Source organism: Opisthorchis viverrini, assembly GCF_000715545.1.
Source record: "Opisthorchis viverrini unplaced genomic scaffold opera_v5_21, whole genome shotgun sequence".
NCBI classification, from domain to species: Eukaryota; Metazoa; Platyhelminthes; class Trematoda; order Opisthorchiida; family Opisthorchiidae; genus Opisthorchis; species Opisthorchis viverrini.
The window spans coordinates 28,024-42,783 of NW_008751677.1; the positions used below are offsets into that span (position 1 = coordinate 28,024).

The 14,760-nt window shown below is 46.5% G+C and overlaps 1 protein-coding gene across 1 annotated transcript in view; it reads right to left on the reverse strand.

Annotated features, from left to right (window-relative positions):
- T265_12883 (hypothetical protein) overlaps nucleotides 1-14,760 on the reverse strand; it is a gene marked incomplete at both ends in the record, with an annotated part of 54,596 nt that overhangs the window by 16,513 nt on the left and 23,323 nt on the right. Inside the window, 9 exons of the mRNA XM_009166058.1 lie at nucleotides 2,980-3,241; nucleotides 4,930-4,955; nucleotides 5,057-5,442; nucleotides 8,054-8,262; nucleotides 9,720-10,304; nucleotides 11,939-12,024; nucleotides 13,028-13,211; nucleotides 13,465-13,525; nucleotides 13,799-13,944. Of these exons, the coding sequence (XP_009164322.1) occupies nucleotides 2,980-3,241; nucleotides 4,930-4,955; nucleotides 5,057-5,442; nucleotides 8,054-8,262; nucleotides 9,720-10,304; nucleotides 11,939-12,024; nucleotides 13,028-13,211; nucleotides 13,465-13,525; nucleotides 13,799-13,944 (1,945 nt within the window). The remainder of the gene's footprint in view (nucleotides 1-2,979; nucleotides 3,242-4,929; nucleotides 4,956-5,056; nucleotides 5,443-8,053; nucleotides 8,263-9,719; nucleotides 10,305-11,938; nucleotides 12,025-13,027; nucleotides 13,212-13,464; nucleotides 13,526-13,798; nucleotides 13,945-14,760) is intronic.

Sequence of the window (14,760 nt, forward strand, 5' to 3'; positions counted from 1 at the left end):
ATTTTTAAGTATTGTTCAGAAGTAGAACAAGTGCCTTCCTATCTCTGTTAACCATCCGATTCTACGTGAGCGTAGAGTGTCTCACAAGACAAGCGGATCGGAATTCGTTTACCATTATCGATGAGAGGGTGAGAATTTCAAATTGGGACTGATTAGGATTCGAAGAGAATAGTGGGCGAACGGTTAAAAGGATCTGAACTACTCAAAACGCAGCAAACTGTTCGGAACTCACACAAAGTCATATCGATACACTTCTGCCATTACAACTCGAAAGAACTACTTGTACAGACCCTCTAGAACCCAATTGATGCCTTGGCTTATTCTATACGATGGCTACGCGAGTTGTCCTAAGTGAAACTCACGAGACAGATGTGACAGGATCGATCAGGTACTACAGTGAATAGCTAAGTGCTGACAGGACATCCGTCCATAAGTATGGCAGTTTAGACATCCTATCATTCATTTATGGGTGACCAATTGACAGTGTGTGTGAATAAATTACACTGGAACAAGTTGAAGCACCCGTCATTCTTTGATCATGTGGTTCGAGGTTCGCAGCCAGATACTAACTGGTCCGCCTCAGATGACTGTAATTGGGCGGGGTGTTTTCCATTCATCAGCAAATTACTTATATTAAGCAGTTGTTAAATACGCCATTCGTTTACAGGGGGGAACATGGGAACATGACCTCCATTTAGTGAATCTCCAAACGGGGAGCCAGTCAACGCTAACTTATGTGGCGCCAACTGTGTTGTTGAAATGCAAGCTGGTCAACAGGCCTCAGCTGAATTCTGGATCCAAACCAAAATGGGACCCTTCCTGAAACGTAAAGTCCTGGGATTTCCGATTCTGAATGAGTAGAATCTACGGAAGGAGATGAACAAAGGTTATCACAAACAATTCCAGAGTTGTCCCCAATGGGTATTTCAACTTCAATGTTTGTTTTTCGAACCAGCTGTTCCTCGGATTTAACACCGACCTTGGTTTAGTATGCACAAAATGAGTAAAACACCATACAGCGTACTGGACACCACAGTAAACGCTGAAAATAAAACCCACGACAGAAATCGGTCTCTGGCTAGGCAGTGAATCGTGAGTGGGGCTAATCAGCATATTGGACCAGTCTGTGGACAAAAGCACATACACACAAAATGGGGGTAACAGCGAAGCGAGTGGAACGAGAACTGTGAACACGAATTAAGCAAAATGAGGACAATGGAAACTAGGCCGAAACTGGGCTCACGATACGTCAGGCTATGCGATCTGTACCATTCACCACTGAAAGATAGTGCCTTTGGAAACTTAGCAGTGAATAAATTATCCGAGGATTCCGCCATAAAATTCCAACACGCGATTCTTCTCCCCGAGTGGTTAAGGCGCAAGCTTACGGACTGGAAGGGACGTGGTCTAAAACCCGATCTCAGCATCTCGGCTGCCCTGTCTAGGCTTAAGCAGCCTAGCAGTATCCCAGCCCTCGTGCCTCCTTTCGTTGGCATGCCAGCTAGACACGGAAAGGGTGCTACAGGTGAACAATTTTCTCTGTGGAGAGTGTTATCCAGCAACATACATGCAATCATTATGTCGGACATACCTTTGTATGAGCTTACGCTCGTATCTGTGCATACGACAGTCCAGTAATCAAACCCCAGGAAGGGAGACAACGGTCTTTTGTTACTGAGAATTACGGGTGAAGGCGTCACCAGGCCTAAGGATCGTTTTCTAGATTACTGGCCAGAGAAAAATGGTAATTAAATGTAAATCCTGATTTAGAACCTCAGTAACGCGAAAAGACATCCAAAAAGAACAAAAACAGGTTGGTCACGAACAAGTGAGGCAATGTGGAGGAATGTGAGGAATGTGATGTCGGAAGCGCACTTTTGACCCCGAATTCAAGCTATCCAGTCGGTGTTGGAACAGCGGTTGATATAGACTCTATTATACGCCTGAAAAGTCATGCAGGTCGATCGCTTCAGAGTCCTATCGAAAAATGGTTTTTCTGGTGCGGAGACTGAAGCGATTTATGTGGAGCTGGGCGCTGTAGGATTATTTTCAGGAATCCAGTCTTTCTGAAAGTCCAGTATCATGATGCAAGGGTCGACCGGGACATTTTGATCTAATTCCTACCATCACAAATGGAATCCCGAACCACTGTAAGATCCGCCAATGGGACTTCCATCACTGTGGACTTCCAACTCTCCCCCACAAGAGCAAACCAGGAGCTTTTACCATTCATGAACAGCGGTTTCCTTCACTCGTGACCCCGGAAGATGTTACCTCCTGGTGCTGTATGCACCTTCTATTGGGCTGGGGAGTTTCCGGGTATTCACGTGCTCCAAACACATGGCTGAACATACATGACCCTCAGATGCAGTGCGTCTGGAGGTTTCATAGATATCAAATGGAATTCGATTCGTGATTCGCCGAAGTCACCCTGAATTACATATGCTGAGAATCTGGACATCTTAACTTGAGTGAGAGAGCGAGAAGTCCCAAGTGGTTAGAGCGCGAATTTACTGACCGGAACGTCCGTGGTTCGAACCCGACTTCTGCCTCTCGACTTCCCCTGTCTAGGCTTGGGGAACCTGGCAGTATCCAAGCCCTCATGCTTCCTTCGGGTGGCATAGCACCGGAGGCACCGGAAGGGTGTTACAGCTGAACGATTAAGTTGAACGATGGTAGACAAAATCAGGGAAAAGTGGGTGAACCTAGTATCCTTTCGTACGATATTTCATTACAACACTGCAATGAACAGTGTCTGATTAGATGGCAAGCACGCACGATTTACAGTGTAAAGACACACCGCAGAGGTTACTCAAGCTACTAATAAAAGGAAGAGGATAGTTTTCATTTCGTTTAAGGAAATACCAGGATAATTCTACGCATCTGAAAAATCCCAAACGATAAATTCACATGGAAGGATTTGGCGAATGCTACATGAATGCCTCAAGAGTTCTAGGGAGAAACAGTCGGGAAACTCACCAGGCATGCTGATACTCAAACATCCGTGTCTGGAGAGCAATCCAAGACACAGGGTGTCGTGTAGACGAGGCCTGGACATGACTTCATCGTCCGTGCCATTCGGTGATTCTTTGGTGAAGCTGAGACACGCGCGGAGAGCACGATCGGCGCCGGTATCCACCCCCCATGGATGGACAATGGACAGTAATAGTTGAACAAGCTCGAAACGAGCATTGGATGCCGTATGGGTGATGGCAATATCGGGCGAACCATCAGTGTTAACCTAAAACCGTGAAAAAAGACACCGAAATAGGCCCACGGCTTCAATACCATCACGGAGATCTGTTCTGGTGAGGTGTAATGCTGAGTACGAGTACCGTACACTCATCTAACAACTCCTCACGTCTATTGACCCATGAAAAGTTTAGAGTTAGCTGGGCGGTTGTGTTACTGTCAAAGTAAAGACAGCTTTAGTCACCAACCGAAGATTCACAGGTTCAAGGGGATAGATCGCCGATAGACCGAAATGACCAAATAGCGGCGTCACCAGCACAAGCTTCGTGGCAGCTTGGGAAACTCTGCGAACGAAGTGAAGCTAATTGAAGCAGACACAACTAGCGAACGATACACCAAGTCCTAGATCTACCGAGGTATGGTTGGACATGCTCATCTGACTTTCAAGCGAGGACTCCTCAACGGTTACATAAAACGACCCAAAATAGGCAGAATAGCGTTACTTCATGGAAATACACTGTTGCTCTTGTTTGCTGTGTCGTTCATAGGCCAGAAAAAATGTGTTAGAACACGGGAGATGAGATTATAGGTTTCCAAAGCCCCAAATCAAAGCAGTGAACAAACTGACAATAACCATTTAACAAACGCCACCAACAATATTAGACCCTCATCGGTAGTTTCCTTGAACAGAAAATGCCCGTTTTCCGGTACGTGATTGGCTGGCTGTTGACGTGTTCGGTGAGCTTGGAAGTTAGCTTGCAACCGTTTCATAAGCAATCGAGGAGATACCAGCTTCATGCATCAATCAGTCCACTCAGGTCGGTTAATCCGATCGCTTGTGCCGTTCACATCAACTTAGACACGCATTGAATTTTACCATTTTGGCCACCAAATTACAATCTGACAAATGACAGTGATAAAACGGACCATACACGTGACTACGGTGATTATATGGTACGGATTTATGTCGCCACTCTGAAGTTCACACAGTTACGACATTACCATATAGCAGCAGGACGGCCAAAGTAACTGGAGCGATTCAGTAAAACTCTGGAATTTTGTTCACTTCACACATGAGGTTCGGCCTTATGCACAGATCAGTGAAACGGATGCCTACATGATCTGAGTACAGTGTTGAGAAATTAGCAAGGACGACTCGGTTTCCAGTGGTTACCTGGAAAAAATCGTAGTATAAAACGCTGTATCTTGAATAAAGTCTCTTAACGAAATACTACTAGCAAGGTTGATGGAAACTATGCGGCCGGTTTCGCTCTTCCTGGTGCTCCATCATCCGGACGAGATGGACCAAGTGGTTAGAGCGCGAATTTACTGACCGAAAGGTCCGTGGTTCGAACCCGACCTCTGCCACTCGACTTTCCCTGTCTAGGCTTGGACGACCTGGCAGTATCCCAACCCTCGTGCCTCCTTCGTGTGGCATGGCAGCTAGACCCTGAAAAGGTGCTACAGCTGAAAGCTTTCCATCATCTAGGTGCAGTCCCCGACCTTCCATCAACCTCATGTCCTACTTGGACAGAATACGCAGATTGCCAGATACACTCATTTGCATTAGTTTCTATCAAAAAAACGGAGGTCCGTGGTTCTCTGAAGCGTAGAAATCACATTTCATACGACGCTGAAATGTTTGAGATAGGAAAATCCTTTTCTCTTCTAAGACCAGTTCTCTCTGGAAGGAGGGTGGATAGCCATGTACGAAAGTTCATCGTGTTACCGACGTACTTTTTCGTTTTCCGCAAGCAAGTCAACTGGAAGAGAAGAGCAAGAAGGAAGAGATGTAATACAAGTTGACTGAGTGACAACAGAAGCACGAATAAAATTCTTAGAAGTTTTTTGTAGCGGTCCTCACCTATCGCCGATTCAACATCCCAGTGAAAAACGAGTGCCGCAGGTCCACTGGATAGTAGATCAGCTGAGCTCGAACAGGTACTCCCCACAGTTTGCAACTGCACTACTGATAATTCCTGTAGCCGGGGTGATGCTGAACAAACAGAAGCGGCGGAATGAGGCCAACGCCGCCTGGAGCTAGCAGCAAATTTTACCGAAGCAGCGCAGGCGAACTGACTGACGCTCCCGCAAAAAGAAGGGAAGGAGACGGAAGAGTTTTGACTTCTGGTATTCGGTAGATATGGGACGACGGAAGCAGCGAATCCGAACGTAGCCGGCATATTCTGAACTTCGACAACAAAGTGAGCCTGCTCAAGAACATCCCTGGCAAGCTGGTCTCGTTCCAACCTGATGATGAAGAAATAATAAAAAGCGTCGACCATCTAGAAGGTGATTGAACTATGTGCAGAACTGATGAGTTTTGTTGCTAAACCCGAAACTGTGGAGAGGTATACTTACCCAAATCCTCTGGTTGAACAGTGGGTGGCATAAATCGAAAAAGCTTGCTCCTTGTACTTAGTAAAACTATCCACATCATAGTAAGACCCTATGGACTGAAAAGAGGTTCAGATTTGATTGCTGTCAGAGCATTCTTCAGCGATAAACCACGCACAATGCTAATTGCGGAGCGACTAGCTTTGTTTGAGATATAATATTCCCCCTAAACGCGAATTCTCGTTTGGTTCACTTCAACTGCACATCTTGACCACCGTGGCCCCTGTAAACACTGAGGTAATCAACGCAGGATTGCAATAACGTCTTTGGGATAAAATAGCAAAGGTTTTACGCTTCCAAAGAAATTAATAAGCAATCACCAAACTGGTTTCTAGCGTAGGTAGTCAGCAAGTCGACGGTACTCAAGGTTCGTCAGGATGCGGTGAGCACACAAGCCGATTCTGAAAAGTGCAGATATCGAAATCGATAGTAGTGAAACCACAAGGCGCACGCAAACTACACATTCGCACAGGTCGGTGACGCGGAAGATCAGAGCGAAGCAACAAGGTGGGTAAGCCTGTGAAGTGGTCCACCAATAGTGGCAAAATCTCTCCGGTAGTATGATGCAAGATCGAAAAGCCTACGTAAGCTACGGACACCCATCGGTGTCGGCCACTCGGTAATGTGCTAGGTCTTATCAGGGTCCGTTTGGACCCCATCGGAAAAGAGAAGGTGACCGAAAAACAGCACTTCGCGTTGTAGAAACTTGCATTTCTCCGCGCGAAGGGTTAGGCCAGCCTCCTAAAGGCGACAGAAGTATTCTGGCCGACTGTTGTGTTCACCAATCGTCTAACGATGAAGAATAATGGCAGTCATGTAAATCAAGCAATATCTCAGGGATAACTCCCCAAGTACCGTCTGCACGAGCCGCCGAAATGTACCTGGTGCGTTGGCCATTCCGAACGCCATTGCTTCGAATTCATATGGACTTGACGGCACTGCGAGAGTCGTTTTACAACTGTCCTTCGGGCGAACCTCAACTTGCCAATACCCAGAGTAGAGAACCAGTTTGAACCAGCCACTGCGTCAACAGTATCGTCTACACGTGGAAGCGGGAACGAGTCGCGTCAGTAACCTGATTTAGTTGTCGGTAGTCCACACATATCCGTAGAGTACGATTGGTGAGAACCAGGGTGAGGAAGATGGGCAGATGATCTTCTTTCGGAAAGTAGCTTATCAAGTTCACCCTGATAATGGATTAGAACTCCGCAGGGTCGGTGTTTCGCAACCAAGAATCGTTGGACTGTGTGCGTATCACAAACGTTTTGCGGCAAGGTTTTGTAAGGTAACGGCCAGTTGATCTGCCGACTTGCCTGTGCCGATTCCGGTTAAAAACGCTATCGAAAAATGCCTCTTCAACAAATGCGAGTCAATTTTGAGATACATTTGCGATATGCCCGCCAAACCCAATGTGACACGCACAACGGAAGACGGAATGGCCAAGATGTCGGCTGACATTTCACGAGTAGAGGTCCACCGAGTTCAACCGACCGGGACCCACTTGGTCTTCCTGTTCGGCACCGATCACCACGCGACCGTATGTCATTGTTAATAGATCAAACAACACCTATGTCATACGTGACTCTTGTCAATCACATTCGGATTTAAGTAAAATTAAATCGTTCCGCTGTAACACTCTTCCGGTGCCTAGAAGGAAGCACGAGGGTTGGGATGCTGCCAGGTTGCCCAAGCCTAGACAGGGAAGTTGAGAGGCAGAGGCCAGGCTCGAAACACGGACCTTCCGGTCAGTAGATTCGCGTTCTAACTGTAACCACTTGAGCCATCTCGCACCCATAACCTGATTTACAATTTGTACATTACAACCGGTGAAAGTCCTCTCCTCCGCCCCGTCCCGATGTCCAGTCGTCAACCTCTCCCTATCTTCCTCCTGTCAGCCATACAATTGAGATCAATATAAATGAGACCAACACTCCTTTTGAGCACTGATGACAGTGCTCATGCTCGGGAGGGGCATTGTAACATAACTGAAACTGAACTGTACCGTTTGGTACGTGTTTTTCACATTACTGAATGTATGTATCTCTCTTCCCTATGACAGGAACCCCCGATGAGACACCACGAGCTCCAGGTAGGAAGCTATGGTCGGGATTGTACGTCCCTCCCTATTTTGGTACCTCAAGTGACTTTTGCCTGCAGTTTCGGTTTCAGTATACCCACGTTTTTGCCTCCCTCAATCCTGCGTCACCCAACCTGTGCGAATGTGTGCTTTGTGTGCCGTGCGGATTCAGTAATACCAACCTCTATATCTGCACATTTCAGAATCGGCGTGTGCCGTCACTACATCCTCGCGAACGTCGAATACGGCTGACTTTCTGTCTACCCGAACCTGAGCCGAAAGGCGTAAAAAGATATTCAAACAAACAAATGAATCGAATAGAGTCTAGAGTGAGAAATCTCTCCGACTATGAACACTGTCTGTCACGCTAAATGGACTAGAGCTTACCGCTCCAGACAACCGATCATTACGTCCCAAATCTCCAAAGAACCGTCCACATGAGCGATCAGCAAAAGGTCTTCGGGTACCCTCCAACCGATTGCCATAACAGGTGAATCGGAGAGGGAGTGCGCGGCGCCAGTAGACAGCAAGTGTCGCTGCTCAGATAAGTTGATGACCGAAACGGAGCCATCGGCCCCAACGGAACAGATGCAACTCTGAAAAAGAGGAAAAATATGACAATCGACAAACGACCTTGTTCAAATGCTTCAGCATTCAAGTCGAAGTATTCATCCCATGTTTAAAAAAACACTAGATAATGACGTAGAGTAAATAACTACCTGGTATTATCAAGCCTTTGAACCGCTGTACTTTGTGAGTCTGCAATGCCTCTTTGGTGGTCTGCAACAATAAGTCCTCTCATCTCATGTTCACCAAGTACGAAACAAAAGGAGAAAATAGCACGCGACAGTATCAGAAAACCGTATGTGTTGCTGTACGGATTACTGGACATTGTGCGGAAAGCAACGCTTACCACTAAACAATAAGACCAGAAAAAACGGCCTCAATCCACCAGAACGAAAAAACGGGATCATCTGTTTACAGCGAGTCCTTGTTTGTACTCTAAGTAGCCTATGTACCACAGTATGGTTTCATTGTGTATTGAAATCTGAATAGAGTTCTCTTTACCGCTTCGCTCCGGTAATGTGCATATTCGGGAACCTATTTAGCTGCCAGGAGAACAGTTGCTTAGGCAGATGATCAGAATGTCGTTCAGCTGTAACATTCTTCCGGTGCCTAGCTGCCATGCTACCCGAAGGAAGCACGAGGGCTAGCAAACTGCCAGGTTGCCCAAGCCTAGACAGGGGAAGTCGAGAGGCAGAAGTCGGGTTCGAGCCACGAACGTTCCGGTAAGTAAATTCACGCTCGAACCGCTTGAGCCATCTCGATCAGAATGCGGCCTGTGTCAGCTAGCTGAAAGCGGATTCCTCACCCATTGCCTGTATTGTGAACAGTCAAAGGGTGGGGGGTTACGAATGGTATGCGGTATGCTTTGGCTCGCCTTGTCAACTTGCTTTAGTTATTGAAGAGTACATTCCCCACTTCCAGTGCGTAATTTCGTAGTAGAGGGGTTCAGCTATCGTGAGTTGCATGCCGTGCCAACACACCAACTCGGTTACTCGGATCCGGTGACGCGCTCGCGCATTATCTCGAAAATCAAATGACGATTGGCGCGAATGCGTAACTCAACCGAACTACGACTAGATCTTTAGTGTGTAATCTGTTTTAAGTGAACGGACAGCACAAAGGATGTTCAAGATTTCGTTAGGCCAAAATCCGATATATTGAAGGATTTTTTTTCTAGAAGAGCTACCATCAGGCGTTATACAACAGTATTTCATGTGAACATTGCTGAAAAGAATTTAGAAATAAATGAGGAGGCATGTCCAGGAGAGAAGACTTGGTACTTTTAGAAAGTGGTGTGAAAAGACGTTACTAAAAGGGATGGTTTCGTCTCAAATAAGCGATCGAATCCGGGGGGTTCGATTGATTTTTGAGAGAGTCAGGTCATTTGTGGCGAGTAACGACGAGCACCAACACGTAGAAAAGCACTTACACAAATGCGTGAGTTTCCAGCGCAAGGGTGCAAAACAGCAAATGTTGGTGGACCCACTGTAAGTGCAATACAGGGCGATGCGTGGCACTGAAACACAGCCAGACAAGCTGGATCAAGGCTTGAACTCTCCGTTGCATTATCAGTCCGACGGCTTCGTACACGTTCTGCCAAGCCTCCACGCCACGGATCCAAATCCCAAAGACGGACAGTGAAGTCAGCACCTCCGGAAACCAAATGATCAGGATTGAACTGACAGTTGACGCAGTCGATGCTACTGCCGCTTGTTCTGTCATCGCAACTCTGAACAAGGTACTCATCAGCGCTGGCAGGGTGTAGCAAACTTGTCACAGGACCAACATGACCACAGAGATGAAAACGACTGTGTTTCAACAAACTGTCCGCGTTCGTTAAACGTGCCGATGATCGGAAATCGGAAGTCCAATAGGTGGTCCGTAAAAAATCGGCCAGCCGCACTATTGTAATCTGACCGTTGGAAAACCCAAACGCCAATCGTCGTGGCGACAAATGCTCAGGGGAGCCCTGACGGATCGACATCATTTGGGAAATCTGAATGCACGCTGTGACGGTTAATCCCTCCAAAGCATTGGTAACAAGCGGCTTTCCAGTCGAAGAGGACTCGGTCTTTTGGACAGAATAAAAGAGAAAAAAGAGAAAATTAAACCAACTGCTTCATAGAATACACTGTTTTCACATGGAAACAGAAACTGAGGTGGGTGGTGGGTATTTGGTGTGGAGCCGAAACTGACACAATAAATTAGCGAATGTGTACTCATTTGCAAACTAATTTGGTTTTTGGAGAGACTCACCTAGAACCCAGCTGAACCTCTCGTTTGCGATGTTTCCAGGCGGCCAAATTAGTTTGCAAACGAGTGTATATTCGCTAATTTCGTGCAATTTGGCTTCAAGTAGAACATAAGGTTGACGAAAATCCAGGGACTACGCCTACCTGATGAGCCCCGAAAAGGGTGAAACCGGTCAGGGGCTGTCGACGGATTTTCAGCAACCTTGTGACCCAATAAATGTGTTAAAAAATTTGTAAGATAGTATGCATGAAATAGTGGAGCAAACTCTAACTTACTTCCCATGACGGCACCACTAGCTTAAGCAAACTTTACTTCTGGCCATAGATTTAACTTGCTACATCTAATGACATTCACAGATCGAAGATGGTACTCAAACCGGGCCGAACCGTTCCGAAGAAATTTATTACAACACCAGCTCATATGTGTACGGGGCGCGACTACGTGCTCGAGTACTGCAGCTTGATATTACCTATCCGGATATAGGGAAATGGTACTCAAGCGTAAACAGTCTTAGACTTTTTTACCCCGTTTCTCTATGGCTTTATGACAATAAGACGGTCGCAACTACGAACGTATGTGATGAGCACTAAATCTCGAAGAGTATAAATATCATCGTCATGGAGAGCATAACACCAGTGTATAACACCGATGCCCCGCTGCCGTAAGAACCTTAAAAGCAGCCAGACAGACTGAGCGTAGAGGCATGAACATGGATTACGAGACATCTGACGCTGTCAGCGCTCATCGTTCAGCTGTCACACCCTTCCGGTATCTAGCTGCCATGCCACCCGAAGGAAGCACGAGGGCTGGAATATTGCCAGGTTGACCAAGCCTAAACAGGGGAAGTCGAGAGGCAGAGGTCGGGTTCGAACCTAGGATCTTCCGCTCATTAGATGCTTGAGCCACCTCGTCCCCCTGTTAACTTTTTACGGCGCCTTAATATTGTGGGTAGGCGTTTGGTAATTGGAGTTCTCCAGCAATGATGAAAAATTGCGTCGATTGTCTTATTTATTCCAAACGGAAAAAATAGTTTGCTTAGATTCCACAAAATGGGGGTGAGTAGCTACAGTCCATGTTCGAGTATCCGCATCCCATCTGCTTCAACAAATGAAGCATGGGAGTAGAGAGAAAATCGCTAAAAACAATGGGCTTCTTCTCAAATGGAGCTTCATAGCGCTGTCCTGGGGGCGAGATGGTCCAATTGGTTAGAGCGCGAATTTACTGACCGGAATGCCCGTGATTCGAACCCGACCTCTACCTCTCGACTGCCCCTGTGTAGGCTTGGGCAACCTGGCATGGGAGCTAGGCACCGAAAGGGTGTTACAGCTGAACGACGCGCTGTACTGTAGATCGAACTTTGTAGTTTCGGCGCAACTAAATACTCAATACAGAGAAGGATCAAAATAATGAACAATTCATCTGGAATAAAATAGGTTGAACAAAACGACCTACCGTTGACAGAGACAGCAAAGGATTCGGGGGATGCTGGCGCCAGGTTGAAACCAGATCACTCACAAAAGAAGGTTGGAATGTGTGTGCTGTGGTTGAATTAAGTACAGAATATATGCAACAAATCACAAATGAGTAGATTAATACTGAGATCGTGGAGTAGTTTACAATCAGTAGAGCGATAGAATAACCTAAAGTAACTTATGCATAAAATCAGCAAGATATGGTGAACGCACTGGACCAAGGTGGGGTAAACTGCATAAACACCAGTGGAAGAACAAACGTATGAACCCCAAAGGCGTGCAACATTTGTGTCATCACCACAGTGTTCAGAACCACAGTAACCCTCATCCAGGGAGGATACCCTTGAGGAAATTCAGAGGACAGGAGCAACATCAGGCTTGTGCAACATCAATTATGAGTCCGTCTAATCAGGTGTTCCAAGAACGAGAGATAATTATTTCGAAGCATGAAGATGGACCTCTCGAGTAAGATTAGGTAGGAGCGGTATACACCCAAAGGAGGGGATGTTCCGAGTGGTTAGAGCGCGAATTTACTGACCGGAAGGTCTGTGGTTCGAATCCGACCTCTGCCTCTCGACCTCCTCTGTCTAGGCTTGGGCAACCTGGCAGTATCCCAGTCCTCGTGCTTTCTTCGGGTGGCATGGCAGTTAGGCTCCGAAAGGGTGCTACAGCTGAGCATTTTTTATACACCCAGTCCATATGCTGAAAACGAAGCAAGTGGCAAATGTGGTTGACAACCTACGATCTATGGTCAGTGTAACTAGGCGCAACTACGAACTGGTATCCAGGACAGCTTTCCTTCCCTGTTTCGGATTCGATGTCACAGTTGGCTTGGGAACGATGAAAGCTCCGTTAGGGGGAGACAAGATTCACTATGCATAGGGTTGAAGAGTTCAAACTGAAATGAAACATCAATGGTGAGAATTATCGAGTACATTTGATTAACCACCACATGAATAATAATAACGGGTAAAAACGAGATGACTGTGATGAACAAAATCTCCCTGAAAAAACTTCACCTGCATACAGCCATGGAACAGATCAAACCGGCCGAATTACTGGTACACACCTGCATCCGACTCCTGAGGAGTATTCGCAGTACCGTCACCAAGCACGGTTCGGTCCAAACGCCAATGTAATAGTTGCCCGCGTGAGGTACCTCCCAGGAGGAATGGTGGGGACTCTTGTGACGGGCTGATGAGTAAATGACACATTGGTTCTGCTACGAAGGAGAACTCCTTGTCGGTAGGGGGCTGCATTCAAGAAAATGAATCAAACAAGGTAGTCGTACTATTGGAACGCTTTTAAAACTATGGGCGCAATATGTGCAACAAGTTGAAAGTCAAGCGGAGACGAACAAGGGGAAGAATATGGTTTCGAATGAACGGAATAGCCCACGTGAACTGTTTTCCCAGCTACTTCGCCAGGCATAATGACGTCATGGTATCACTGGAGAACGTAAACGAGGGGAAGAAAACGGTTAACTTAGACGACAAGAGAACTTACCAGCAACCTCGCGACTAAAGCAGCATAGCCACAGGACAATGATGTGGTTCCGGAAGGAGTTCTGAAAGGAAAGCGACAAATGCAAGCATGAGGATAACGCAGAACAGTTGGCAGAAAATCTGAGTGAACCACACAATAGAGCATTAACAGAATCCACAAAAATTGCTCCGGTTCCTATGTATATTGGCGTTTGAATTGTATTTACTGAGACGTGAATGAGTGTAACTGGTGTGATTTAGTTGACTGCTGAATTTTAGTCAGATGCAATCAAGTTCGTTGGAAAAGGCAGAGATGGTAACATGGAATTCGTCAAGTCAATGCAAATGGGACATACCGTGTATCGAAGCGATAGACTAAAGCAGCGCCCGAGCGACAATACACCAGCACAGCATTACGGTCAAGGAACTGGCCACCGACCAGAGGGTCCTTGTCCGGGTTAGGGTGGGAGTGAAAAATTGAGCAAGCCATGGCATCCAGCAACTGAAATTCCAAAGGATCAAGGGGGTTTGAGTGGAACATGATGTAACGTTCGTGTAACTCATTGCCGAAAAACCAGCAGTGCACACGGGATTTGAAGAAACCATATGAACAAGGTTGAGGTTCTCTTTCATTCATTACGTGTAATATCAAATTCAAACGGGTTTAAAAAGTATGTATAACAAAACACATGATTATGGAGTCATTTCCTTTAACTGTTTGTCAGTTCTATGGTTTCTGAAGCAAAGTGAAAGTGATTGCTTGAAAAAGAAACCGCAATACTCCAATGTCTCAAGCTAAGTACCTGAAAATTCGCAAAAATTGCTTGTATTTTAACAGTGATGCTAGGGACACACTTATATGTCCACTGAAAGTCACACTGCTGAAATCTACCATATCAGCCACCACCTCGTACGCAATGCCACTCCGAAAAAGCCACCCCCACTCAGATGAGGCGCCTTACCGCTTTCCTTATGAAAGCAGTTCTTAAAGATTTCCTCGGCCACAAACTACAATACGAGTCTCCTTCCGGCAAACAGAACCAGGGACTGGGTCAAGTGGACTACGGTCCACGTCACACAGACTGATCGCCGAGGCGGCAGAAATCGCCAAGCATCCCAGTGTTGACAGAATAGAAGGCGTGGAACTGGCAAGCGTGTGAAGAACGGTTCTGGATCAGTCGACTTGACACGTGTTGGTGTGCGGTCATCAGAAGGAAGAAGGTCATCATATGAATTCCACTCGACCTCAAACCCCCTCAAACTAAATTGTCGGAGCACTCACGACCCCACAAAGACCAGGATAAATCTACCGGTGGCA